General features: G+C 54.2%; 13 protein-coding genes across 13 annotated transcripts; 5 read left to right on the top strand and 8 right to left on the bottom strand.

The window, feature by feature from the left end:
- Window positions 1–65: 65 nt before the first annotated feature.
- Window positions 66–1,861, bottom strand: NUU61_002894 (ADP-ribosylation factor GTPase-activating protein; the record flags this gene model as incomplete). Its single annotated transcript, XM_056653476.1, has 6 exons — window positions 66–94; window positions 150–467; window positions 536–1,260; window positions 1,323–1,506; window positions 1,581–1,716; window positions 1,796–1,861. 6 exons carry the CDS (start codon window positions 1,859–1,861, stop codon window positions 66–68), a joined length of 1,458 nt encoding a protein of 485 aa, XP_056514543.1.
- Window positions 1,862–2,168: 307 nt separating this feature from the next.
- On the top strand, window positions 2,169–3,053 carry tim21 (the record flags this gene model as incomplete). The annotated part of the gene is made up of 4 exons (XM_056653475.1): window positions 2,169–2,438; window positions 2,503–2,687; window positions 2,744–2,798; window positions 2,868–3,053. The coding sequence occupies 4 exons, from the start codon at window positions 2,169–2,171 to the stop codon at window positions 3,051–3,053; spliced, it is 696 nt and encodes a 231-aa protein (XP_056514542.1).
- A 391-nt stretch (window positions 3,054–3,444) lies between these two features.
- Window positions 3,445–5,029, bottom strand: NUU61_002892 (L-fuconate dehydratase; the record flags this gene model as incomplete). Its single annotated transcript, XM_056653474.1, has 4 exons — window positions 3,445–4,047; window positions 4,114–4,719; window positions 4,813–4,917; window positions 4,985–5,029. 4 exons carry the CDS (start codon window positions 5,027–5,029, stop codon window positions 3,445–3,447), a joined length of 1,359 nt encoding a protein of 452 aa, XP_056514541.1.
- A 594-nt stretch (window positions 5,030–5,623) lies between these two features.
- NUU61_002891 (uncharacterized protein) lies at window positions 5,624–8,144 on the bottom strand (the record flags this gene model as incomplete). The annotated part of the gene is made up of 5 exons (XM_056653473.1): window positions 5,624–5,716; window positions 5,775–7,286; window positions 7,358–7,953; window positions 8,008–8,067; window positions 8,126–8,144. 5 exons carry the CDS (start codon window positions 8,142–8,144, stop codon window positions 5,624–5,626), a joined length of 2,280 nt encoding a protein of 759 aa, XP_056514540.1.
- Window positions 8,145–9,005: 861 nt separating this feature from the next.
- Window positions 9,006–12,426, top strand: NUU61_002890 (glucose-6-phosphate isomerase; the record flags this gene model as incomplete). The annotated part of the gene is made up of 4 exons (XM_056653472.1): window positions 9,006–9,505; window positions 9,560–10,717; window positions 11,092–11,241; window positions 11,352–12,426. The coding sequence occupies 4 exons, from the start codon at window positions 9,006–9,008 to the stop codon at window positions 12,424–12,426; spliced, it is 2,883 nt and encodes a 960-aa protein (XP_056514539.1).
- Window positions 12,427–12,705: 279 nt separating this feature from the next.
- Window positions 12,706–13,374, bottom strand: NUU61_002889 (mitochondrial 37S ribosomal protein bS21m; the record flags this gene model as incomplete). Its single annotated transcript, XM_056653471.1, has 1 exon — window positions 12,706–13,374. The coding sequence occupies one exon, from the start codon at window positions 13,372–13,374 to the stop codon at window positions 12,706–12,708; it is 669 nt and encodes a 222-aa protein (XP_056514538.1).
- A 288-nt stretch (window positions 13,375–13,662) lies between these two features.
- NUU61_002888 (phosphatase YCH1) lies at window positions 13,663–14,144 on the top strand (the record flags this gene model as incomplete). Its single annotated transcript, XM_056653470.1, has 2 exons — window positions 13,663–13,774; window positions 13,834–14,144. The coding sequence occupies 2 exons, from the start codon at window positions 13,663–13,665 to the stop codon at window positions 14,142–14,144; spliced, it is 423 nt and encodes a 140-aa protein (XP_056514537.1).
- Window positions 14,145–14,453: 309 nt separating this feature from the next.
- NUU61_002887 (uncharacterized protein) lies at window positions 14,454–16,212 on the bottom strand (the record flags this gene model as incomplete). The annotated part of the gene is made up of 4 exons (XM_056653469.1): window positions 14,454–15,379; window positions 15,449–15,674; window positions 15,726–15,989; window positions 16,063–16,212. 4 exons carry the CDS (start codon window positions 16,210–16,212, stop codon window positions 14,454–14,456), a joined length of 1,566 nt encoding a protein of 521 aa, XP_056514536.1.
- A 580-nt stretch (window positions 16,213–16,792) lies between these two features.
- NUU61_002886 (uncharacterized protein) lies at window positions 16,793–17,854 on the bottom strand (the record flags this gene model as incomplete). The annotated part of the gene is made up of 3 exons (XM_056653468.1): window positions 16,793–17,056; window positions 17,118–17,731; window positions 17,809–17,854. The coding sequence occupies 3 exons, from the start codon at window positions 17,852–17,854 to the stop codon at window positions 16,793–16,795; spliced, it is 924 nt and encodes a 307-aa protein (XP_056514535.1).
- A 576-nt stretch (window positions 17,855–18,430) lies between these two features.
- On the top strand, window positions 18,431–20,791 carry NUU61_002885 (uncharacterized protein; the record flags this gene model as incomplete). Its single annotated transcript, XM_056653467.1, has 3 exons — window positions 18,431–18,534; window positions 18,597–20,184; window positions 20,243–20,791. The coding sequence occupies 3 exons, from the start codon at window positions 18,431–18,433 to the stop codon at window positions 20,789–20,791; spliced, it is 2,241 nt and encodes a 746-aa protein (XP_056514534.1).
- Window positions 20,792–21,107: 316 nt separating this feature from the next.
- On the bottom strand, window positions 21,108–22,607 carry NUU61_002884 (uncharacterized protein; the record flags this gene model as incomplete). The annotated part of the gene is made up of 2 exons (XM_056653466.1): window positions 21,108–21,975; window positions 22,057–22,607. The coding sequence occupies 2 exons, from the start codon at window positions 22,605–22,607 to the stop codon at window positions 21,108–21,110; spliced, it is 1,419 nt and encodes a 472-aa protein (XP_056514533.1).
- Window positions 22,608–22,944: 337 nt separating this feature from the next.
- NUU61_002883 (copper chaperone CCS1) lies at window positions 22,945–23,936 on the top strand (the record flags this gene model as incomplete). Its single annotated transcript, XM_056653465.1, has 4 exons — window positions 22,945–22,962; window positions 23,029–23,101; window positions 23,165–23,314; window positions 23,404–23,936. The coding sequence occupies 4 exons, from the start codon at window positions 22,945–22,947 to the stop codon at window positions 23,934–23,936; spliced, it is 774 nt and encodes a 257-aa protein (XP_056514532.1).
- A 499-nt stretch (window positions 23,937–24,435) lies between these two features.
- Window positions 24,436–25,075, bottom strand: NUU61_002882 (PaaI family thioesterase; the record flags this gene model as incomplete). Its single annotated transcript, XM_056653464.1, has 2 exons — window positions 24,436–24,924; window positions 24,986–25,075. 2 exons carry the CDS (start codon window positions 25,073–25,075, stop codon window positions 24,436–24,438), a joined length of 579 nt encoding a protein of 192 aa, XP_056514531.1.
- Window positions 25,076–26,124: the final 1,049 nt, after the last annotated feature.

Genomic DNA, 26,124 nt, shown 5'->3' with positions numbered 1-26,124 from the left:
TGGGGCTTGCTAAGGTATTCGATGTGATACAACGTGTGAATATCGAGGGGAAATGAATGGCAGAATCAGCTGTTCAGATAGTTACGAATAGCACCTGATGGAAAGTTAGCAAGATCATCCCCAGTATAATGTCAGACGAAGTAGCTCACCCTGTAACTTGGTCGCGCCCTCACCAACAAGATGAGACAGGTTCTCGATATCATCTCCAGCGGTAATGCCAAAGCGGCGAACAAAGTCCTTGGCTGCGGCCTCGATATCCCCGTAGCCGTCATCAATCTGGGGGAGCTCATCCTCGGGCCGGCCGAAGTAACTGTTGCTGGAGATCGAGGTAGCTCCATCGAAGTTCCGGAGTCGTTCCTTAGCCTCCGCCTGGGCGTTGGAGTCGAACCGCTCTCGCCCGAAGAATTCGTCCGAGGAGATACCTTTTTGGGTGCCGAATCGGGATTTGGTCTGGCTAAGTTCCTCATCTAAAGCGAATGTTAGCTCGTGTTGGAATGTTCAAGAAAGAGACAAGAACAAAAAAAAAAAAAATTACCATCGGCAGCGGACCTGGCAGGGCCAACAGCACCAAAGCCTGCCTTTTTCGGGGCCGCTGCGGGCTTGGACACCTGGCCGAATCCAAGCCGGCCCATTCCCATACCCAATCGCTCCACGTCGCTGGCACTCCGTTCGCTTGGCTTGCTGGTGGCCCCGAAACCTCCCCGGTTGGGGCTGATCGGGGTGGGTGAAGTGATTGGTGTGGCGGAAGACGCCGTCTTGGCCTTGGCCTTGGAGTCGGCTTCGGCCTGCTCAGCCTCAGGGTCGTATCCAAGCTTCTCGATGCGCTCAGCCTCTTCCTTGGCCTTTCGCTCGGCCTCGTCGAAATCAATCACATCTGCCGCCGCAACCTTCTTGGCCCCAAGCTTCGGTGCCTTCTTCGCCCCAAGCACACTGCCCTTCTTCGCAGCGGTGGTCGTGGAGGTCTTTCGAGTAGAAGAGCTTGGTCGGATGGCGGTCGGCGCGGGAGACGAGCTCTTGTCTTCGGAGGCAGACAGAGGCGATTTGGATCGAGACCCGTTGGTGCCGGCATTCAAGAATGGAGAGCCAGTGCGGTTCACGACAGGCGGCGTGCCGGTGCGAGACGGGGGGTTGCTGGGGCGCTTGATCGAGGGCTTGTCCCAGGAAGAGAAGAAGTCATCGTCTTGATCCCCAGCAGGGGTATTAGAACCATCCGACGGGGTGCCAGCAGGGACATCCGTGATGACAACTTCCTCGGGATATCTAGAAAAGCCATGAGTACCCTCAACTCATTGTCCACACAAAAGAACCGAAGATTCACTAACTGTTGTGCATCCACCGCGGCCCGCTTCTTGAGTTCTTCCTTATACTTGACAGCCGCATTGCTCGTGTATTTGACCTTGGAATCCTTGCTCGCGAGCGCGGCAGATCCTCCGTGCGATTGGAAATACTTGGTGGCGGATTCGTTTCCACCGACCTTCATCACCCGCAGCTGTTCCCATTGCCATTCTGTGTAACAAGTATTAGTGTTTGGCCCATCGCCAGGTCCAAATTACCGGAAAATGGCTTCGGGGTATACATACGGTCGAGATTTGTGGAGCGGACAAAGGAGATGTGGACACCGAGATTGCGGTGGTTGGACGAGCAATCCAGACAGAGGTAGATTCCAAAGGGAACCGACGACCAGGTCGGATTCTTAGAACCGCAATCAAAGCATACCTGCCAGCAGAAAAAGGGCTGTTAGAGCACAGGGACCAAATCACGCAAAAAACCACACGGGGGGGCGGGGCTTGCGCACCTTGTTTGCGGGCTTCAGCTTGAGTTTCTCAAAGATCTTTTGAGACTGCGCCTTCGAGGCACTCATGGTGAAGAAGCGGCAGGATTCAATGGGTGGAAGAGAGAAACCAGAAAGGGGTGGTGCGAAAGGGAAAGGTCTCGAGGAGGGAAAGAGGCCAAAATGCGGCGAACGTGGTCGGACTGAGAGACGCTGGGCCTGTAATTTGCAGTTTGGGACAAGTGAAACTGGGTGACTGATGGCGCAACCAAAGTGCAAACTTACCGTACCGTAAATTTCAGGCAAAATGCCACAGCACGTGACCCTCTGGAAATGACGATCGCCGAGACGATCGAGGTGCGACACCTCCGAGCGTCTATGAGGACCTGAGTGCGCCATGAAATCCCTCTACCGAGCTCTTCCTCGCGCACCACCCACGGCGTTTGCCGCCTTTCTTCCAGGTACTCGCCCAGAGATCACCCGGCTATATGCCACACACAGCGATCTAGGCCGAGGCCCGTGGCCGACCCCAAGAAAGAAGAATATCACGGTGCTATCAGACGATGGACAACTTCAGTGGGGTGAACTGAGTGGGAGAGAGAAAGTGTCGCGCGCAACACAGCAATCGTTTAACTTCGTGATCGTGCTGGCTGGGGCCGTGCTGACGGTATGGACCTAATCCCCACTTGCATACTCGGAGTTATGGACTATTGGGCTGATGATTCGAACAGGGCGGAGTCTTCACACTTCTCTATCTCGAGGTCTTCTCGCCCAACAGCCGGACATGGCAGTTTGAAAAGGCCGTAGAACGCATCAAAGACGATCCTCGATGTACAAAGCTCCTCGGTGACCGACGGGAGATCAAAGCATACGGTGAAAATACATGGAGTCGTTGGGCACGGAGTAGGCCTATTGCGTATGTGCTATGAATTGGACAACAAAACTTGGGACTGGGGTACTGATAATCACCAGAACGACTGTTGAGAAAGATCGATTGGGTCGCGAGCATCTGCGGATGAACTTTCACGTATGGCACCTCGCTTTTGACAACTATGTTTAATTGATGGGAAAGAAATGTACTGAGACTTTTTTCTAGGTCGAGGGGCCTTTGAATTCCGGTGTGGTCATCGTTCATATGATGAAGCCCTTGGACAAGAGCGACCTGGAATACCAGCTTCTTGCGCTGGATGTCAAAGGACACTCTCGAATTATTCTCGAAAAGGCATCCGACAAGCCCAGCGTGGCAAGCTCCCTGAAGCTCTTTGGAATTCAATGGCGTTGATTCGGGTTTACACTCGAAGTCTCCTCTTCCATCTCTACCCATGGCGTCTGCGGCTCCCAGCCTCCAGCGCCACGTCCGTGGAAGGGTTTCTACCACAAAGAAACCGAAACCCTCCACATGACTGTTCCTATGATAACCTGTTCAGAAACTGGTCCATCAAGTGCCAGCTGAGCGAGGGCTCCCCGTACTATGTCAGGATCGGCCATGAGCCGTCCAACTAAGGTTGTAATTACAACCTACTTGTATTATACATCGTGCTGCAATTTCGGATCGATGCCGATGTTTTAGCAACCCGGGAAACCGGCGAAATACAAATGACCACAGCCACACTTTTGTAGTTATTGACAATCACCCGGAAGAAAATCGACCCAGCTCAATAATATGAAACACTTTATATCACCCGAGGCCCATTCAGGATACTCTTCGCCTCCTGCGACGTCCACCAGCTATTCCCTTCCTCGCCAGGGAACGCAAACGCATCCATACTCTCAACCTTCATCTCCACACTATACCCAGGCTCCATGGGAGTCACGTAGTACCCTTCTTTGACGCTAGATGGGTGCACAAAGTGCTCATGCAGGTGATCCACATACTCCAGCACGCTCTTCTTGCCTGTGACGACCACGTAATCAATGGTGCTCAGGTGTTGCGTGTACTCAGGCAACCCAACACCGCCCGAGTGTGGCACAATCGGGACGCCAAACTTGCGCGCCAGCAGCAGAATGGCCATCACCTCGTTCACGCCGCCGACGCGGCATGCGTCGGGTTGGAGCACGGTCAAAGCGCCCGCCTGCAGCAGCTGCTTGAAGATGACTCGGTTCTGGCACATCTCGCCCGTGGCGACGCCGACGGGGCCGTGTGGCGTGTTTGACAGGGCCTTGCGGATCGCCGCGTGTCCGAGGATGTCGTCGGGGGAGGTTGGCTCTTCGATGAACCAGGGCTTGAACTCGGCTAGTTCCTGCATCCAGGTGATTGCCTCGGGGACGGACCAGACCTGCGCACCGCGTTGTTAATTATAGATCATTGATGGCGCCACCCATGTTTAGGAGCAATCACATACCTGGTTGGCATCCACCATCAGGATATTCCCCTTGTCATACCCAATCGCCTGCCGGGCAATGCTCAACCGCTTCTTATCGTCCTCAAGATTACCCCCAACCTTCAACTTGAAATGCCTGTACCCCTGCGCAACGCTCTCATCTAACAGTGTCTTCAGCTTCTCCTCATTATATCCCAACCAGCCCGCACTTGTCGTGTAAGCAGGGACAGCCTTGCTCGCCTCCGCCTCCCGGATCCGGTCCTGCTTCCCGGCCTCGACCTCCTTGAGCAGGCTAATTGCTTCCTCCGGCGTAATGGCGTCCGTGATATAGCGGAAGTCAATGCAGCGCACAAACTCCTCGGGGCTCATGTCGGCGACGATGCGCCACACGGGCTTGCCCAGGGTTTTGGCCCACAGGTCCCAGAGCGCATTGACGACCGCCCCTAGTGCTAGGTGGATCACGCCCTTTTCGGGCCCGATCCACCGCAGCTGGCTGTCTGAGACCAGGTACCGCCAGGTCTTGCCCCAGTCGGTGGTTAGCTCATCCAGGTCTTTGCCGATGACGAGCGGGGTGAGGAGGGAGATGGCCGAGCAGACGATTTCGTTGCCGCGGCCGATAGTGAAGGTCTAACTTGAATTGTCAATGTCATTCTTTTGGCTATCTTTTGGCGCCGAAGTAAATTCATTCATGAGAAATCGACACGGTTAGGGTCGACATACCATGCCGTGTCCGGCGTAGGGCGAGTCCGTGTAGATGATGCAGTAGGCGGCAGAGTAATCGCCTGCTGCATTCATGGCATCTGAGCCTGTTTTATCGAGGGAAGTCTGGAGGATTATCAGCATGCATACGTTGTAAGACTAACCACTTCCCAAAGTAGAGAATCCAACATACCGGAAACCTCACGTCTCGCGTGGTGAAGTCTGTGATCTTGACCATTGTAGGCAGTCGATAGTAGATGCTCCCAAAGGTCTGTACGGTGTCAATTGCAGGCTATTCACGCAGATTCGGAATCTCCAAGAAACCGCCGAGCAAGATGAAATAAGGTGGGGTAGGAGGCAGAAGTAGATGCAAGACAAACCTCCCAATCCGGGAAGTATAAGAAGTTAATAGAGAAGAAGTATACAACCAACAATTTGCCCGTCACCGATGAAAAACAGAAACAAAAGAAGAAATGAAAATGCCCCCCGCGTGTCCCCCCAGCGCAGTATATACAGCAAATCCGCCTCGCCCCACGCCCCTCGGCACCTCGCAATTCTCCCCCGCAACGGCCGCTGGTTGGTGGGCAATTGGCTGCGCCGGGGAATTGGGTTTGTCCGCCAATCACAGGTCATCGGAGGACCTCCGGTAGCCCTAAGAACATTCCCGTCAAGAGAAACAGCCTCACGCCAGTAGAACGACAAAATAACTACAAATGGTGGAAAAGAACTCATTGAACACCACTCGGTGAAATTGAGATGAATACTAGACGCCTAATTGACCGATGCAATCCTAGGAACATGGACAATCCACGATTCGACAGGCTGCACGCTGTTACGCCGACAGCCCTCGTTTCTCGCTCTCCGAGAAGAAGATGATCATCCGCCAGAGCTTCCGGACCAGCACCTCGGCCTCCTCGTCCAAAGCCTAGAAACACCAAAGTCAGTATGATCAATTTCGGCTTGATCCAGAATGCGTAACTCACCTCTTCCAGCTGTTCCACCAGTTCCTGAGGAGACCCATGCTTGCGCACATGTTCCTCCACCACGTCCACGAGCATCTGTTCCTGCACACCCAGATATTCGACGATCTTCTTCTCCACAAACGGCTTGATCTGGTCACTGAGGACGGCTTCGTCAACAAACTCCCATTTGACCTCCCACTTCCACAATCCCTCCTTGTCCGCCGGGATCTCTGCGGCGAGTTGGCGCGCGGCCTGGGCTCGTTCCTCTTCCGACAGGCCGGCGGCTTCGGCAGCAGAGTCGAATTTGATCGGGATGAGTGGTCGGCGCGTGGTTGCGGCGGGCTCCTCCTCGTCCTCCAGCAGGCCTTCGACCTCGGCCACGGTACGGCGCGAGGTTGCGGCTTGGGCCTTTTGTGCGGCAGCACCCAGTGACAACTTGAAGCGCTGGGGCTCGCGGGGAGCCTGGGTGCGGGCCTCCAGTTCCTCTGCTTGGCGGGCAAGGAAGTCATCGGCCATGCCGCGGGCCTGTTCCTGTTGGTGCGCCGCACGGGCCCGTTCGCGCTCCTCGGCAGCACGGTCAGTCTCGTCCAGGTTCGCCTCGCGAGCCCGGAAGGCTGCCCGACTCCGGAGCCAGGCCCCACGGTCAGCGTAGTACTCGGAGGCTTTCCGGCTGGCCTCGTTGTCGTCGTTCCAATTGCGGAGCCGATCTTCCATCTCGTCATGCGCTGCCTGCAATTTCCCGTCTTCCTCCTTGTCCCGCTTCTTCTCTCGCTCAAGAGCTGCAGTTCGGCTTCGTTCGCGATTGAGCCAACGGCGCTCCTGATCCAGGTATTGCTTTTCTTTTTCGGCGTCTTTCTTCGCTTGGTGCCGGCGTTCCAGCTCCTCGTCACTAGCATCGGATTCTTCACCTTCACGATCAATGTAGCCTGTAGCTCCGTTTGTCGACCCGCCATTGACAAATGACACCCCTTTCTGGTAGTCCTTAGGAATCTGCACCCCGAATCCTTTCGGACCGGCCGGTGCGTTGGGCATGCCCCGGTCACGCGCGCCCAAGGGAATGCCGTTGGCATCGCCAGCGGGGCCGCTAGGAGCCGACGCAGGTGGGGAGGCAAGCCGGTTGATACGAGAGCCCGCATTGCGCGCACGCTCCATGGACTCGATCTCCTCCTCGCGCCGCAGTCGTTCGATGTCCCGACGATTGCTTCGCTCGCGGAACGCCGCAATTTCCTTGGCCACGTTGGCACGCATTTCAGGTGGGATATCGGCCAGTTCGTCTTCGATGGTGATGGGGATGGTGACCACCTCTCCGTCCTGTGTCACCTCGCCCTCCTTCATCTCGACGTCCCCTTCCCGATCAACCGCCGATACATCCTCTTTTTGGGTCTGGGTAGCCGGGTGGAAGAGTCCCGCTAGGACGGTTTGTAGGGTACTGCGGGAGAGATCAAAGCGCGACTGGCGCTCTTCGGGATCTTGCTCGCCTCGGCTGGCATTGAACTGCTCCAGGTAGTTGGTCGTGCTCTCGTCTACGACAACCTATGGAAAATGATGTTATGTTAGTCTTTTCCAAGCCACATGCAAGATCACATAGATACGCAGATACGCACCAGAAGCGTGCTCTTTTCAACTTCCTGTTCCTCTTCGCCCTCTGCGCGCGGTGTCTGTCTCTTCACTGGCACTTCGACGTCCTTCAACACCTCCACCGCCGTCTCCAGACTCTCGGGGTCGTCGTACTCGGCAAAGCCAAACCGGCAGGGCTTCTCATCGGCATCCGTTGCACGAATCCATCGCCGTAAATGTCCCGCCGATCCCATGATTCGCTCAATGCCCTCGTCTCCACCCACACCCTCGGTGATGCCACCGACGAAAAGCGTGCGCACAATCTCGTCCCGCGTCGGGGGCTGGAGCTGCACCATGGCATCGCGAGGGTGGTGGCGCTGACCCTCCATGCTTGCCGACCCAAGACCCCCACGCCGGCCAGGGCCCTCCGGTCCACGCTCCCGGCCCATCTCTGGCGCTGCGGGTTTCGCAGGGCCCGAGGTGCCCAGTCGAATGACCGGCGCGGAGAAATTGATGTTTGGCATATTCGGCGGGGGCTGGAAATTCGCGGGGAAGCCCCCGGGGCGACCAGGCTGCTGGTTGTTTGCCTGTTGCATGCCCGAGGGGGGAGCGGTTCCGGGCGCGGCCATCCCTGGAGGAGGCGCTGGAGCTGGTCAGCCAATATTGCAAAATGAAATCAATGAATACGGTCACTCACCCATCCCCGGAGGTGCGCCATATGCGCCATAGTCAGGCGGTCTCCCATAAATTCCGGGAGCTGCAGATAATCAGTTGCCATCCAAGGTTTCCAGACCGAGGGTGATCGGAGCACTCACGCTGGTAAGGATTGTACATGACGAGAACGATGAGACCAGGATTGGATCTCGGAAAAAAGAAGCTGCAAAGGCCCTGGTTGCAGGTCACACTGGTCCACAGAGTCCAGTCAGAAGCGCAAGAGTAAAAGCAGTCGGCGCGGATGAACCAAAAAGAAAGGCGGTACAGCCTTAGCGCGCCGAGCTTCGCAGCAGCTTTCACTCCGGCTCACCGGCAACTGATCGGCCTGGGTCCGCGAGTCTGGTTAATCGTGGTTTTTTCTTCTCTGTCGCTGGGTAATTTCCTGGAATTTATCCGGGTCGAATATCGCCGAGTCAGAGCCAGGTACTGTGGATATATCCATGCATATACTGCGGTGCGTGGAAGTACTCGGTGACCTGAGGCACCAAGATAGGATGCCTATAGAACACGGCATCATTCGGAAGCAACGAATATGCAGCGGATAAGTCTGTGGTCGGCAATGCGATATACGTTGGGTTTCGAATGGAAATCTTGCAATTACAATCTATTCTCGACTTGGTCTATAGATTTCATGGCCATACATACTGTCTCTGGCTAAGGTAATACAATCCATAACCAGTGAGTCCTGCCTGTGAGAGTAATTCCGGTAATAATTCGCCAGGCCCGGCACGTCGAATGCGGCAATGATGATGATGCCCCACGGCCCCTCCACCGGACCCCAACGCGCCGGAGTCAAAAGCCCGTTTACTTTCTTCTTCTTTTCTCTTTCGTTCGTGATACCCTCATTTCTTGTTCGATTGTTCTTCTAGGTAATTCTTCACCCTCGTTTTCTGTCTTGTCCCCAGGCTTTCCCTGCTTCGAATCCATCCACGCCCGCTGCCCCGCACTGACGTCTGCGCTCATAGTCCCATAACCGCCATCATGCCCGGTTTCTCGCAGGCTTCGGATCTCAGCGCTTGGAAGAAGCTCCAGGAGCACCATACCACCCTGGGTCGCAACATTGTGCTCAAGGAGTACTTCCAGAAGGACCCCCAGCGCTTCGAGAAGTTCAGCCGCAAGTTCGCCAACCCCGTGGACAACTCGGAGATTCTCTTCGACTACTCCAAAAACTTCCTCACCGAGGAGACCTTGAGCCTGCTGGTTCAGCTGGCCAAGGAGGCCAATGTCGAACAGCTGCGGGATGCCATGTTCAAGGGTGAGCACATCAACTTCACCGAGGACCGTGCCGTCTACCACGCCGCCCTGCGCAATGTCTCCAATGAGCCCATGCAGGTGGATGGCAAGAGTGTCGTCGAGGATGTCAACTCAGTCCTGGAGCACATGAAGGAATTTTCCGAGCAGGTGCGCAGCGGCGAGTGGAAGGGTTACACGGGCAAGAAGATCAACACCATCATCAACATTGGTATCGGTGGTTCCGATCTGTAGGTTTCCCACGGTCCCTTGTCATGGAAGGAATGCAGCTGACCTCTAACCAGCGGCCCTGTTATGGTCACTGAGGCGCTGAAGCCATACGGACACCCTGACTTCACGCTCCACTTCGTCTCCAACATTGACGGTACCCACATCGCCGAAGCCCTGAAGAACTCGGACCCGGAGACCACCCTCTTCCTGATCGCCTCCAAGACTTTCACCACCGCTGAGACCACCACCAACGCCAACAGCGCGAAGGCCTGGTTCCTGGAGTCGGCCAAAGATGAGTCGCACATCGCCAAGCACTTCGTCGCCCTCTCGACCAACGAGCCTGAGGTCACCAAGTTCGGCATTGACAGTAAGAATATGTTCGGATTCGAGTCGTGGGTGGGTGGCCGCTACTCGGTATGGAGCGCCATCGGTCTGTCGGTGGCTCTGTACATCGGCTTCGACAACTTCCATCAGTTCCTGGCTGGTGCCCACGCCATGGACAAGCACTTCCGCGAAGCACCCCTGGAGCAGAACATCCCCGCGATTGGTGGTCTGCTGAGCGTCTGGTACAGCGACTTCTTCGGAGCCCAAACTCACCTGGTGGCTCCGTTCGACCAGTACCTGCACCGGTTCCCGGCCTACCTGCAGCAGCTGTCCATGGAGAGCAATGGTAAGGCGATCACGCGCTCAGGCGACTATGTCAAGTACACCACGGGCCCGATCCTCTTCGGTGAGCCGGCCACCAACGCGCAGCACAGCTTCTTCCAGCTGCTGCACCAGGGCACCAAGCTCATCCCTGCCGATTTCCTCATGGCGGCCGAGTCGCACAACCCCGTTGAGAACGGCAAGCACCAGCGTATGCTGGCATCCAACTTCCTCGCCCAGTCCGAAGCTCTGATGGTTGGCAAGACCCCCGAGCAGGTCAAGGCCGAGGGTGCCCCTGACCACCTCGTCGCCCACAAGACCTTCCTGGGCAACCGCCCCACGACCTCGATCCTGGCCCAGAAGATCACTCCGTCCACGCTGGGTGCTCTGATCACCTACTACGAGCACCTCACCTTCACTGAGGGTGCCATCTGGAATATCAACTCCTTCGACCAGTGGGGTGTGGAGCTGGGCAAGGTCCTCGCCAAGAAGATCCAGAAGGAGCTGGAGACCTCGGGCGACGGCGCTGACCACGACGCCTCGACTAGTGGACTGCTGTATGCATTCAAGCAGAAGGCCAACCTGTCGTAAATGTTTGTATGTTTCTTTTTTGCAAAGGAAAATGGTGAAATAGGCGGATTTGACGAGCAATGAATGATACTTCATGTGATTATCTTTCTGTCCATAAAAGAAAGTCCTTTTTTTGGATTCATTCCAGAGTAGATCTGTAGCATGCAAATTAGTTCGATGCGATCAGGTATACCTTGCTATGGCTCAGGCGTCATGGTAGGCGAATGTCCGAAGTAAGCGCATGCAAGGAAGGGAGCGTCAAAGGGCCAACGTTGCGGAGTTGCCGATGCCGTGGCTGAGACCTCCGTGTGCCCCTGCGCAAATCTCCTGCTTTCCACCTACTCGCCGACGCGGGGCGGCTACCCTCTCCCACAGCCATGAGATTCATGAGAATGTCTCCTGTACGCCAATTGGCTCGATTCCCTGCCGTGCTCCTTTCCCTGGGCGCGTTGTGGCCAGTTGGCTTCGCGGCGGGGACAAGCGGCGGGGAGGGATACAAACTGGGCGATGAGATCCCGGTGTCGTGTCTGAACCGGACGATGTGAGTGTCTTGCGGATGAAACCGAGTGGTCCTCGGGTATTGGGAGCAGTGCTAATCACAGTGGATCGTACAGGGAAGGAGAACATGTATGCACAGCCTTATCTCCTGAGCGAAGACGAAAACAACATCCTCGACCACACGGGCAAAGACAAAGAAAGGGCTAACACAAACAATCGCAATCAGATCACCGACAGTCTCGGCAAGCTTGAATACATTCCATTCGCAACCTGCAATGAGACCTCGGGCCCGTTTGCGCTCCACTACGGCGTGTCCGAGACCATCACCTGCACCATCCCGGCGCTGACCGACTCGCTCTACCACCTCCTCGAATTCTACGTGCACTCCGACGTCCCCGTCACCTGCCGCGTGCCGACAGCGCCTCTCACAGGACCCGGCAGCAGCGCCGTGAAAGAACAGAATGGCGAGTCCTCCGAGGCCGGCGAAGGGGCAGATTCGCTGGCCGCGCTGAGCGACAACGGGCCGGCGTTCACGCCGCTGACCGTCGCGCTCCAGGGCACACTACAGCTGAGCCACCTGCACGTCTGGACGGATATGAACGTGCTGATGCACAACATGGCGTCGGATGCCGCGGCGCAGCAACCGCGGCCTCAGCGTGGCCAGACAGGACAGCCGGGCTTCGCGGTGGCAGGGACGGCGTACTCTCTTCCCGAGCTCGAGACTGCCCTGCAGAACAAGAAGCTCAATGAGGATGACCGCGCCGTGGCGCTTGTGCAGGCTGCGCGGGAGCCCTGGACGGCCGGCCATGGGACCAAGGTCGTGCGCGGCGAGCCGCTGGCTTTTACGTTCCATGTTGCCTGGGTGGAGGGTGGCGCTAGTATCGGGTGGCCGGCGCGTTCGGCGTCCGAGTCGTTTCTGCCTGTTGGCAAGGGCTCGTCAGCTGGATCGCTGTTCTCGAAGCTGGTGTTCTTTGTGCTGGCGGCTTCCGTGGGCGCTTTGTTTGCCCTGTACTGGGAGCGCAATGGGGGCCGTTGGAGCAGGGGTCCTGCCTGGTATGGCGATGGCATTTTGGGTGTGCCATCTGGTCGAGGGAAAGGGTCTGGGGTCACATTTGGGAATGGCGGAAAAATCAATGGCTATGGAGGCTATTCGGCGGCCACGACCAGTCCTGCGGCTGGCGGGGGTTATTTTGGGTATGGAGGATTTGCCGGTGGGAAGAAGGATTGATTGTGTACGTCCGGGGGTAGTAGGGAGTACATAGGCACTGTATACCGTCTTGTTTATATGGCGTGTATAGCCTTCCAGATTTCCGACGGTGATCTTCAATTAAACAAAATGCATTCCGTTTTCAATGCAAAACAAACTCTAGAAAGACATCAACTGATAGTTGTACAAATAATAGAGGAGAAGAGGAGACCTCCCCTTTCCACTCCCATCATCAAGTCAAGATGCTCAAATCACCAGCAAAGTCCCAGTGGATATACAACAAGACCCGAATCCCCCCTTTCACCACCCCTGCGACTGCATACGCTGAATCTTGCGCACAGTCTCCCCAAAAGAAGTCCGGAAAAGTGACCGCCACCGCTTCATCCGAAGCATCTTGCGCTGCACACCCCTCCGCACATGATACTTCTGCTCATAGACAGCGGCACGAACCCTGTTACTGGTGCAGAGCATCTCCAGGTTGCGAATACTGTTGCCGAGATCCATACCGCGTTCCGGCTGCACGAAGATCATCCGGCCCAGTGCCGGCTTCAGTTTCATGTGGAGCTTAGTCCGCGGCTGTCGCGACTGAATGGCCGTGCCGCCGCCGGCCCGGGTGCCGTTGAAGATCAAGCGGCTGCGGCTCTTTGAGGGTCTGGAGAGGGCATCTTCGCTGCCGCTCCTTGTGCCTGTGCTCAGCTCGAGTTTGTTGAGGATCTCGTCGAAGTCGGATGTGAAGCTGCTAGTGGTTGCTTGTGTTGGTGCTTGCTTAGGGGGTCCGCTGTTGTTGCCATCGTTGCTCTTGTTTGATGTTGAGGGTGGAGGTGTGGATATGGAAGAAGAGTATCGGAATGCGCTGGAGAGGAAAGAGGTGGAGGGCTGTTGCAGCATCGAAGGTTGCTGTCGAGTGGCTTTGAGCAGCCATGGCGTCGGCCTGGTATGAAAGCCTCGGGACAGGAAGCGGGCGTCCATTGTCAGGACAATTGTACCAGACTTTCCAGTCTAGATGAAAAACCGCCAGACGGTCGTGTTTGTGGGTGGGCGACGTGGACAGGGAGATGGTCAAACTATGTCCGAGGCGGAAAAAACGACCCCATCGCCAATGGAAATTGTATATCACGTGCACCATCCGCAATTCTACAGCAGGATGGAACACAACTCAACTTCCTTTCTACCTCCTCCGTGGTCATAGATTTCTTTTAAATATTGCCTGCCACTTGGGTTTGGGAAATATCTCCAACCTAACTGGCAACCTCCACCATGTCCTCGATCACCATTGCCACCCTCCCTCGCATGACCCGCGATACTCTCTCGGAGCTGCTGCTTTCTAGCACGTCTAGCAAGTTGGCAGTCATTGATGTGCGGGACAATGGTGCGTACAAGTCCCCTGTCTATTTTATGCAGCTCCATGCATTACTAACAAAACCCTAGACCACGTCGGCGGCCACATACGCTCTTCTACCTGGGTCCCCACCTCAACTCTCGACTTCCGCATGCCTGAGCTCGTGCGCACGCTCCAAGATAAGGAGAAGGTGGTTTTTCACTGTGCACTCAGCCAGCAGCGTGGGCCCTCTGCAGCTCTGCGCTATGCCCGTGAGTGCGAACGCGTCTATGGCCCGGGCGAGAGCCTCAAGCAGAAGGTGTATGTTTTGGACGGTGGGTTTGTGAAATGGCAGGAGAAATATGGGAAGGATAATCGCCTGACTGAGGCTTATGCTGAGGATATCTGGCGTGAGGATTAAACTCGCATTCTCTTAGGGGGGGCGAACCGGGGGCATTTCTGCTGGCGTTTTGCACATTTCATGCTGCGGCCTGTACTTGATGAAGCCATGATTCTAGATCAGCGATACCACAGAGTATTGAACAATTTCTTGGTTTTTTCCTCCTTTTTCTACTTCTTTTTCACTTCTTTTTCTTTTTCTTTCTTAATTTCGAGGACTATTAGCATGTATGTACTTATTATTGCATCTAGTGTACAGAGAGTGACCTCGATGATACACTTAGAGTGATCAATCTGGAACCACATGAACTATTTATACACAGGACTTCCTTCATCCCAGGACACTACCACCAAACCCAACAGGACGTCTCCGCCCACCATTCTCCGGCACGATAGCCATTACCTTGTAAATCCGTCCCATAGACCCACCACCCTTCTCGACCAGCCGCTTCCACCCTGTCTCGAGGTTCTTACGTCGCTCCTCGTCTTCAACTCCACGCAGAAGCTGCTGCATGCGCTCCGCGATACCAAGTGTCCCCAGGAAATCACCCTGCTCCACGGGGCCATGCACCTCAACGCCCTCGCTACCTTCAATAGCAGCTTCAGCCAGCGACGTAAAGTCCACGTCTGCACTGACGTCGACGCGGCCCGGTTCCGAGAGCGGGGGCACTTTCTCATGATTCTTGATTCCACGGAGCGAGTTGATGGGGATCGTGGATTGTGTCCCGTAGTCCATGATCAGGGCTGCACCGGACGGGGTTTTCTTCGTCGGCGGCGTGGTTATACTGGAAGTAGAAGTAGAAGTAGAAGTAGAAGTGGAGGTGGATTGAGATGGCTGCGACGGGGCAGTGTCACCGCCAATGCGGCGGGCGAAGTCCGCGGCGTAGATCCGGCTCTCGGGACTGACTTCGATGGCGGATCCCGGCTGCGATTTGAGCGCGCGGTAGCGCGTTGAGATCTCGGGGATCACTAGAGATGAAGGCGTGGATGCTTTGGCTTTGGTTAATGCGAACTCGGGCTCTCCTTCGATGTTCTCGTCCACTGCCATTGGGTTCAGCGTGACGAGCAATTCCCGCCATTGCGGCGTGTTGGCAGGCTTGGGTGGGTTGTGCAGCTTGGCTGGCCCCGTGGGAGTCATGATCTGCTGCGGCTGGTCTGGGGTTTGGTTCTCGGGTGCCGGGGGGATAGACTCGAAGGCGTTGATTGGAAGGGCATCAAAGAACTCATGCGCGAATATAAAGGGCGTCTTGCCTTCCTCTTTATAGGACAATTGCTTTGATCAGTACTGTCCAATCATTGTCGGGGATTTAGATATTGCTCCCTTACCATGTGGCAGCAGGCGAATATCCTCGACCCAGATAACCGGCACATCAAAGAACTTGCATACACTGCGATGACCGATATCCGTTTCCTCCATAGCAGCCCGGTCTCCACACAGAAGCTGCTTCTGCACCTCTCTTAGTGATGCACTTGCTTCAACCAAATAAATCGCCTCGACACTGGAAGAGAAGCTTTTGAAGTTCCGGAAAGTCTGTTCCACAGCCACAGCCCTCTAGGTCAGCCATTGTTGATCATCAAGTATAGTCTCGCGCAAACCACTCACCCGAAGCATATCATCCATCAAAGTGCCCTTCCCCGGTCCAACCTCCATCAGCTGAACACCGGTCTTTTTCCGGCCCTGGGCCATCCATTCCGCTATCGTCCATATGCCAACCAACTCCCCAAAGACCTGCGAGATCTCTGGTGACGTGACGAAATCACCGTGTTTGCCAAAGACCGAGCCGCTCTCTCGTGACGTGTAATATCCGCCTTCTGGGGAGGTCAAGACCTGGCGCATGAAGGCTGCAATCGGGATAGGACCGGTAACCTAAACTCGTTAAAACAGTCAGGGATTGAAAAAAAAAAAAAAAACATGGGTGGGGTGGTTTGAAATTACATACTTTCATGGCCTGTGCCAGTGTCCGCGCAAGCGGAGTCGACCATTGTCTCTGCTCAAATGTCGAGTTCCATCGTCGGCATCCTGTCGCAAGTCCTGAGGAGTGAGATCTTCGGAGAAGATGCGACGCTGTGCGCCTGGCGACCGGGTTCATTTTCTATTGCATTTATGAGTCTCAAGATGACCCAATTAGAGAAAACGTGGACTATATGTCCGATTGCCAGGTCCAAAGTGCAGTCAATGGCCTCGCGCCATGTCGTGGTGCTTCTCCAAAACCTCCACAAAAGCTCCGCTTCACGTGATATCAACAACGATGATTATCATAGATGCCATTTCTAAGATGGGAATATGTGACTATAAGTAGAAAAATAACTAGAAAAATGATCAGAAAAAGGATTAAGAGATAGATGAAAATGTATTAGTGAAACACTGATAGTAGTAAAATGGCTATCTGTACATTGAATAGACGTTGAAACCTCTTAAGATAAAATTGAGTTGATAAGTTTGAATATCTATTTTTTTTTATTCTGTACTACGTCTCCTCAAGCTGCCGGAGCGAAGCGAAGGTCAGCAGCTTGTGGCTAATTGATTCACGCGATTCCTATGGCGTATGAACAATCGTACATGTCATGATATTAGCTGGAAATAATACATGGGCTTTGAATCCCAACCCGCTCAAAAGCCACACTCAGACCTGCCAGCTGACCTAAAGTGGCAGCATGAGGAACGAAGATCTACCGTCTCTTCCGGTTCTGTGGTTTCTGCGGAGCATCCACCATCATCTGATCACTGTACAGGCCACTGGGCTGACCTTGTTTTCCATTCCGTAGCAGGTCGTTCTGGATCCCAAATCCAAATCGGCCGTCTTGGCCTTCTGGATTCGCCCGGCGATTGCGCCTTTGCCGATCAGCTTGTTCTCGGTGCTGGCTGAAGAAGTTGTTGTTGGAGGCATTAGATCCGGCAGGCTTGAGCTTCATCGACAGAACCCTCCCATCGGCCTATGTTGTGTCAGCACTTCTCTTTCAATACCACATACACGGTAATGCAGATTGGACATACCCGTTGGTTATGGAAGTTGGCAACCACATTTTCTGCCGTCCACTTGTCCGCAAACTCGAATTCAGCAGTAACCGTCGGATGATGCGAAACTACCCGACAGCCAATCATGGGACCAGAGACAGGCTCGAGGGCTGACTGGATGTCTGCAGCAGTCGTGCCAGAGGCAAAGTTGCTTCCCACAACTATGAAGGGACCAGAAGCACCCTTGATAGACAGGCCGCCCCCAGAGCCTCGAACGGTAGCCTGGTCGCTATTTGAACTGAGAGCAGACAAAAGGCGTTCGGCATGGGGACGTTTATTGGTGTTTTTGTTACGTGGCCGAGTGGATGGGGCAGTCGCTGGGGCAGGGTTCTTCTGGTTGGGTTTGAAGGAGGCAGAGGCAGAGCGCTGGACATCGCGGGTTGTTAGAGGCCGTTGGTTTAAAGTATCACAGGCGCATATGCGCAATCGCATGCATGGGCCGGTTCTTACCTTGGCTACCCCGATGCGACTTGCGAGGCTCCCCGGCTTTGCGGCCTGTGGCTTGCTGGCTGCGCTCGACCCCGGTGCGCTGGATCGTCTGTTTTTGCCGAGAAGCTGGCTTGCAAGCTGCTCATGCTTCTTCTTCTGACGATCTGCAATGGTGAATTGAATGTTAAGGGGGTTTCTCGGGGAGCAGAAGTGAAGAATGCGGAGAGCGCTGAGTGCTTACCAGATTGAATGATCTGGTCGAACGAGACGGGCTGCTTGTCCGGCATGGTTCAAGCGGTAGCGGGAATTCCAGAGGCAAAAAAGAAAGGAACAAAAATTCAGCGATAGAAAGATTTATAAGGAGGATGTCACTGCAGTCAGAGCGGGTTCGGGTGAGCAAGGGAGAGAATGAGAAAAGGAAGCTCGGGGCAGCTGCTATCGGGGCTATCGGGACGCCCAGTTGACACTTGACTATGAACCCTACATTGTTATAGTCTTCTTTTGTTAACAAACCACTATTTATTTATTCTTAGAGTAGATACTGTATCCATGCTTATATACAAAAATATTATTTGATCCCTTTACTGCTTATATTACTGACACAACATGCAAGTAGCTAAGTTGGACAGCGTAGATCTGTAGACTTCGGAGTAGGCAGTAGCAGTAGCCGTACAATCAAAGGAAAATACAGTCGCCTTGCTCTTTCCCTCATCGGCCGGTTGGTCTCTTTCGCTTCAATCTTTTTCTCTCATTCAATCCGACCTGCACCCCTGTCCTTCTGAAAGACCATTCGCCTGTAAACTACTTCCATATCACGTTGACTGATCCATACCTCTTGCTCGTGCATCTCAGTTCAAAAGGCGATGAGTCCAGTCAAGAACACCAATACTGGATTAGGCCCTACACGTCGTAGCCAGGCCTTTTCCCTGTCGTTTGTTTTCCGGGGCTCAACACGAAAGAGGACCAGGTACACTCCAAGAAGCTCTGTGGGGAGAAGAGTGAGAATGGGCATAGCTGATACATGAATAGCACCATAGCCGATCTATCAGAGTCACCTCCAACCTGCGAAGAGAAAATACATTACCCTGTCTTCAATCCTCATGATCCTCGACATAACCCGGGACTTACCCCCATATGGCACTGTGAACCCCAGACTGCACCATCTACACCTCCCCAGACTCTTGAGACCCAGAGCCTTCCCCGACGGTCATTTCACAAGGCACGATCGGGTTTGCTGGCCTTGAGATCAGGAATGCTTCGCCGCTCAAATACACAGGACAGCGCCATTGAAGAGAACCCTGGACCTGTTGCTCCAGTGGGACTGGTAGATCTGGGACATGGTCAACATGGTCGACATGGTCACCTCTTATCGGGATTCTCAACTGCTACCACCCAAGAAGACTTGAACTTCGGGGCTCCGCTGTATCGAACTGGCAGGCCTTGGCCTTCTTTGAATGAGGTGGACGATGAGACCCTGGCCAATCCATTGACAAACTCGATTTCTGCACCTGGGGTGCTCGAAAGTCACCGTGATGCCTTTCCTGGCTTGCCCTATGCAGAGAGACACGTTCCAGGGTCGGTCTTGGTTCACCCAGTGAGTCTACCCTTTGATGAACCGCATATGCATGGTTTGGGCCATAATGGCCATAATGGCACCCGCAATATTCAGCTCTCCAATGAGATGAAGTTGGATGCTGAGGCAGAACCATCGAACAGCACTGAGTCAAATGTTGCAACCAACAACCGTCTTGCTCACTATCCCCTGTCAACAGATTGGGGAGTAATTGAATCGCCCGAGGAAGTTGCCAGTACCACGAGTCCGGTTGGCAGATGCTCTTGTCAGCTGGATGGCCCTCGGTCTGTTATTCCAGAACAGAATCAAGTTCCCAACTTGTCAGAGGTCCCTTTCATTTCCTTGCCATCCATTTCCTTGCCATCAAGTGATGAGCCCATGGAATCTCGAGAGGACAATGTGCGAGCAGATTCGGATTCGCTGAGTAGTACCTCCAGCTCAAGCATCTCTTATCACCGAGCTTCTCCTATGACAAAACTGAAGCCACTGATCACTCGGTCAGGGCTTGACGACAGACACTCTATGAGCTTTCATACGGCGGCGTCTTCTGTACCGGTCTCGAGAAACTGCTCTGCGGAGGTCAGGTTTGCCTTTCCGGGGTTGTACCATGAGTTGCTCGACCAGTGGATACGACAATCGCATAATAACTGCGCCAATGACGGCACGGGTGCAACACCCAGCCCTTCCCAAACAGAAGCAGTCACAGTATCGGCCCAGGAAGTTATCGAGACACCAGGCACGCCATCTAATAACCTACTTCCAACCCGTGAGATGCTTGTTTTGGGAGAGGGCATAGAACAATCCAACTCCGCACAGACCGAAGACCAGAATCCTGGTCTTGACTTGGAACCACTTCGATCGTTCAATCAATCGACCGCAGCAAGTGGTCCGAGTACAATTTCGCAAGATGCAAATGTTCATCCAGCAGAAACGAGTTCTAGCGACGTGTCTGATGAACAATTGGTGATATGCACATCACCGACGACGACCGAGTCAAGCGCCAAAACACGCCACTCGTTTGGGTTGCATATGTCTTTGAACGACGTAAGTTGAAGCCTTGAAACAGAGATATTTTGTACATGCTAACTGAAATTTTGTTCAGAAAATTGGGGTCGGGACTAGGCAGACTGGACCGAGCGAGAAAATGCTTGAGCACCAGATCCCCGACGAGGTCCGGAATTATTCTCTTGTCAGGGAGCGTGATATGATCAGATCCCCAGGTGATGAAACTGAATCGTCAAGCCATTTTACTTGGGACGACACTACTTCTGCAGAAGTCACATCAAGGACGTCTATGTCCATCGGTCCATGGTCCCCAGTCGACGGGGAGATCCGTTTCTCAGGATCATTCAGGGACGAATATTATCTCGTCGACGGCAAGGCTAGCGGAAATCATCCTGATCGAGGTGATCAGCCCGTCAAAGCAGGCCAACGTACCATTTGCGACGGCAGCATTCACGGTGGGCCTGGACTAGACCGGACCCCGTCGAGCAGAATCCGGGAGGTGACCGAACTGATGTCTCCGATGGTTTCGCTCAGGGGCATATTGCAGTCGAGCAACGAATCCAATTTTGAAAGGGAAAGGGAGGAGAGTGAATCAAACGACGAATATATTCCTACATACCGCGCGCAACCGAGGCATCTTCATTGATGGCGTGTGACTGCCATGGACACTAGAGTCGTTTTTTGATGTGCTGTCTTCGGGACAGTTTCCAGGGAGACCACCCCCTTGTCTGTATGCCCAGAGTCTCTATCTGTATCGCTAGTGGTGTATGCTTTATGTATCTCAGCGGACCAATGCTGAGGATGGGGGCGCTGTCCGCGCAAGCCATTCTTTTGAAGAATCCAATTTGAACAGCAGGTTCATTCTGTCAAATCCCAATCAGCGCGGGAATTATCCATAGATGTTTCTGATGGTGCGTGGGCTCAAAGCGCCGTAGCTAGAAGCCGACTAGGGTTATAATCCTCTACCCTAAACGAAGCGTAAACCCTGCTCCCACCTCGCCGGTATCCCCGCCGGGGGCACCTCCGAAAACGCCGGCAAAGTCCAGCTCGGGAGCTTCTTGGCCGCGTCTGGGGGCCTCGGGGGTGTGGTGGCGACGACGCTTCTCCATGCCCGCCTTGGACGGGAAGGTTGGGAACATCTCGCGCGGTTTCGGGCGCGGATCTTCCCGGAAGTACGGGTGAGCGAGGCACTGCTGAGCCGAGGGCCGGGCAGCGGGATTCAGCGCCAGCAGCGAAGAGAGCAAGCCGAGGCCGGCATTAGTGAGGTAGGGAAAACGAGAGCGAGGCAACAGAGGCAAGGAACCCGATGATGACGGGGCCGGCGCGGACGGCGGAAAACGCAGGGATTTAGCATTGGGCAGGGACCGGAAGCCGGGCCAGGACTGGGAGTTCGGAGGCCCCGTCAACGCAAAGATCTGCGAGACCTGGTCGACCTCGTTCTTGCCCTGCAGCAGGGGCTCCTTGGTGAGGAGCTCGCCGAAGATGCAGCCAATGCTCCACATGTCGACCTCGGTCCCGTACTTGTCGGCGCCTAGCAGCAGCTCCGGTGATCGGTACCACAGCGTGACGACCAGCTGGGTGAGTTTGGGTGGCGGGTCGCCGTAGTAGCGAGCCATGCCGAAATCTGCAATCTTGATCTCGCCGCGGTTGTTCATGAGGAGGTTGGAGGTTTTGAGGTCGCGGTGCATGATCCATTGCGCATGCAGAAACTCCAATCCTCCGACTACCTGCAACAACAGGGTCTTGATCTCGGATGGGAGGAAGGGCTCGCGCATTTCGTCGAGGAGGGTCTTGAGGTCGTGCTCCAGGAAATCCATTACCAGAAACACACTGATCAGAACGAAGCGGGTCAGCAATCCCTAGCGATACCCAAAATGTGATAAGCACCTAACAGCGCCAAATCTCACTCACTCGTCCATTTTATTCCCCATGACCACTTCCCGTAAATAAACCACATTCGAATGTCGCGCCTCCAAAAGCGTTTGTATCTCCCGTAGCCCCGTGACAGGGAACCCGTCCGGCGAGTTCTCGATCTTCAGCTTCTTCAGCGCGACGACCTCGCCCGTGTTGATATCCTTGGCGCGCGACACCCATCCATAAGAGCCCTCCTCGATATGATTCAAGCGCTCGAAGTTATCCACATGTCTGCAGGGCCCCCATTCACGCACGGGGAACCGCAACAAGCTCGACTGTTTCTTGCGGTCCTGCTGGTCGACCTCGGCGGTGGTCGGGGGCGCATCGGGGTCATTGGATAGACGGAGGCGCTTCTTCGGGGGCCCTGACTCTCCATTGATTGCTGCCTGGGTGTTCTCGTCATTATTCTTCTTCTTCTTCTCCTTCTCTTCCAGCTGGCGTTGTTTCTCGGCTTTGGCGCGTCGCTTTTCCTCCTTTTCGCGTTTTTGTTGCGCGACGATGGCTTCGGTCTCTGGGTCGTCGTCGGCCCATCGAGATTTGGCCGACATTTTTTTTCTCTTTCTGCCCCTCTCTATCTTTTTTGAGAGGTAGTTACTTGTGTGTTGCCTCTCAGGGCCTCCGTGCTGAGAGGATCGAGGGTCGGCAGGGGAGAGATTTCGGGATGACGTTTCTTCTGGGGAAGAAACGGGCCGAAGTCCATCGCCGATTTGAAATCCAAATTGCCCCCGCCTTTTCTTGACCACGACTATACGCGTATAGCAGACAATTCCTGGGTTTCATTGCTCTTGTCTCTTCTCCTATCGTTATACTCTCATTTCTTCTTCCTCTTTCCCCCTTCATTTCCCGACATAACCCAACAGCGGATCTATTCCCTATCCCCCCGCCATGATTGAGCCATTCCAGGTGAGCTGGTCCCGGACTAGAGATTCGTTCGCGACACCAGATACTCATGAATAATTCTGCATATAGACGACCTTTGCGGTCCCAATGACCTGCGGCGGCTGCGTAAAGGACATCTCCAGCTCCCTACACAAGGTCGAAGGTCCGTTACCAATGCCGATAGATCAGTACCTCTGCTTTCCTCAAACAACAATCTGACAAAAAGTGGTTCGCAACATAGGCATTAACAAGGTCGAGGCGAGTCTCAAAGACCAGCTTGTCTTCATCGAAGGCACCGCGCCGCCGAGTTCCATTGTATCCGCGATCCAGAGCACCGGCCGGGATGCGATCCTCCGCGGCAGCGGCACAACTAACAGTGTGTCTCACCATTCTACTTTCTACTTTCTTTCTCTACTTGATCAACTATTCTTGAAATGCTAAATCTAATTCTCGCTCGCTTCCCAGGCTCAGCTGTCTGCATCCTCGAAACACACTCCCCCAGCGTCTCCAATAAGATCCGCGGCCTAGCCCGCATGGTGCAAGTGTCTTCGACCATGACCCTCGTCGATCTAACGATTAATGGCCTCTCTCCGGGCCAGTACACCGCCACTGTGCGCGAAGCCGGCGACATCTCGCAGGGCGCCGCGTCAACAGGCGGCATCTGGGATTCTTTGAAGGCGAAGGTGTTCGGCGGCGATGCCATTGCACCGCCGACAGGAAAGACGCCCCGCGGAATCTTTGGGAGTGTCGATGTCGACGAGAAGGGAATGGGCAATGTCTTCCTCGACCGGCCCGTGGCCATCTGGGAGCTTATTGGGCGGAGTATGGTTGTCTCGAAGAGTACTGAGGGACCGTTTCGTCGCGAGGACGAGAATACCCTCGTTGGAGTTATTGCGCGCAGTGCGGGCGTGTGGGATAATGATAAGATGGTGTGCTCGTGTTCTGGGAAGAACGTTTGGCAGGAGAGACAGGAGCAGGTTGGGCAGGGGATGGTTTAGTTTCTTTTTCTTTTTGTGATTGAGGTTTTGTGTGATATGGGGTGGGGTGGTGTTCGAGGTTGGTGGAGGTGTAGCGTGCTTCAATACCCTAGCATGAGTTGGCGATATCTTCTAGTTTGCAATATTGACTGTCTGCCTATGTGTGGATCATCTTTGGTATGGAACAACTTAAGATCTTGTAAAGATTTAATACTTTGTAATAGTATTCTGCATATATCATATAATGTCTTGATTCTCAAAGTCCAATTCAAGGATCTCGTCTCTCTCTTCAAGTCATTAAACGTATCCCAGAAAAGCAGAGGTATAAAAAGAACTCCCAAGAAACACCGAGTCAAACAAACCACCACCCAAGAAAACGCCAAAAGCCAAACCCATCATAAAAAGAAAAAGAAAAAGAAAAGAAAAAAAAAAAAAAAGGGTAGAAGGAAAGAAAGGTAGAAAGAGAAAGAAAAATATGCAAAGAATCCAAGCAATCACCCAAGACCATCAGGGTATATCTTTAGACAACCTTGTTCTTGGGAAGAATAAACAGCGCCTTCGCTTTAGCAGCAGGCACCATCTCGCCAGTCGTCTCCTCAGGGACCATAATCGAGCCCTCCATAAAGATCTTGCGGCCCTCGATCTTAGCCGGCCACACATCCAGCAGCAGAGTGGTCTCGGGGACAATGGGCCGCATGTAGTCGATGCTGAGGTTGGCCGTCAGGGCCGGCGAGCAGCAGTCGGCGAACAGCTGGTCCATCAGGAAGGCCTGGTATCCGCCGTGCAGCTTGCCCGGGTAGTAGCAGATCTTCTGATGCGGGGCCAGGGTCAGGGCGGCGTTGGCTTCGCGGCCGCTGCCGTTGGTGCGGATGTCCGGGCGGTAGCCGTGCAGCAGGCCCTGGCGCAGAGAGAGCGTCTTGGGGCGGTCTTCTGTTGGGGGGACGGTGGGGGGCACGGCGGCGGACACGGTGTTGGTGGTTGGTGGTGGGGGAGGGGCCTGGAGCCAGGGCTATACATGAGATATGTTAGCGATTTTGCACAAAGAAAGAAGTAGAAGTAGAATAACATACCTCGACCAGAATGCTCTTCATGTAGCTGCGGCGGCCTGGGGTCTGCAGAGCAGCGCCGTAGGAGCGCATCAGGCCCAGCTGCTGGCCCATGCGGGACATATATCTGAAGATGGAGGCCATGATGGAATAAAAAAAGTAGAAATTAAGATGGTGAAGTATGTGGGAAGTATAAAAGAGGATTGATATAGAAGTGACCAACGAAACGAGTGTCGTCACGAAGCTTTGACTCGAAGCTCAAAGCAAACAGGAATATAGTAGAGAGGAGAGTTTCAGATGAATGGATGCCATACCACTGAATCACTTCATGAACCAGGGGGGTCCTGCAGACTAGAAATACCCCGGAGTCGAGGAAATTGGTCTGATAAGCAATTGACCCAAATGATCCACATGGGAAAAAAAAAAGGCCTCGAAGAGCAGCAATGAGACAATGCATATGCAACCAGATTCCTGGGACAGCCTCGAAGGATCCGGGTCCGCTGTACACGTTTCCTTAGCGCGGCGGCCATAGCTGCAGTATCCCACTTCGTGCCAAATCCTTCAAGGTTGAAGACGGGCTCCACTTGTGGCATAAAATGAGAGCACAGGCTCATTGGCTTGAAACTGTCGCAGCTGCTGATCTTATCAGGTCTCGAGTCATTGACTTGCTTTGTTCCGATTTTTCTATTGTTCTGTTAGTCTTCTTCTTTTTTCTCATAGTAAATGTGCAAGAAACAGAAGAGCAAAAACCCCCGAAACAAATCATCAGGTCCCACAAAATAATCAAAATCTTCGAAAATGCAGGCCGATCCTTTGGCACCCGTTGACCATCAGCCCGACTTTCGGCATGCCATTTCGATCGCCATTGGGGGCCGGTCCAACACAAGCCGGTTTCTCTCACTAGCGCGGCCCCCCCCCTCAAGCCCGTGCCCCCCCCTTGTTCACTCAACTTGAACAAAAGATACTACCACGGGGGCCAGAGAAGGAGTTCCTGGAGCCCAGGCCCTATGTTGGGTAAATCTCCCGGCGTTAAATCCTCACTGAGAAAGTGGGGGGCGCGCGCTGAAGCTGGATGATAGTCGACTTGTGGCGTATAAACACGCCTTCATCCGCACCATCTGGGAACCTTGGAAGGATTTCAAATTACTCGATGAGCGAAATAT

The sequence above is a fragment of the Penicillium alfredii genome (genome assembly GCF_028826965.1).
Source record: "Penicillium alfredii strain IBT 34128 chromosome Unknown utg000004l_segment0_segment0, whole genome shotgun sequence".
NCBI classification, from domain to species: domain Eukaryota; kingdom Fungi; phylum Ascomycota; class Eurotiomycetes; order Eurotiales; family Aspergillaceae; genus Penicillium; species Penicillium alfredii.
The sequence above is the reverse complement of the archived record's forward strand: the minus strand, read 5'-3'. Positions and strand labels throughout refer to the sequence as shown.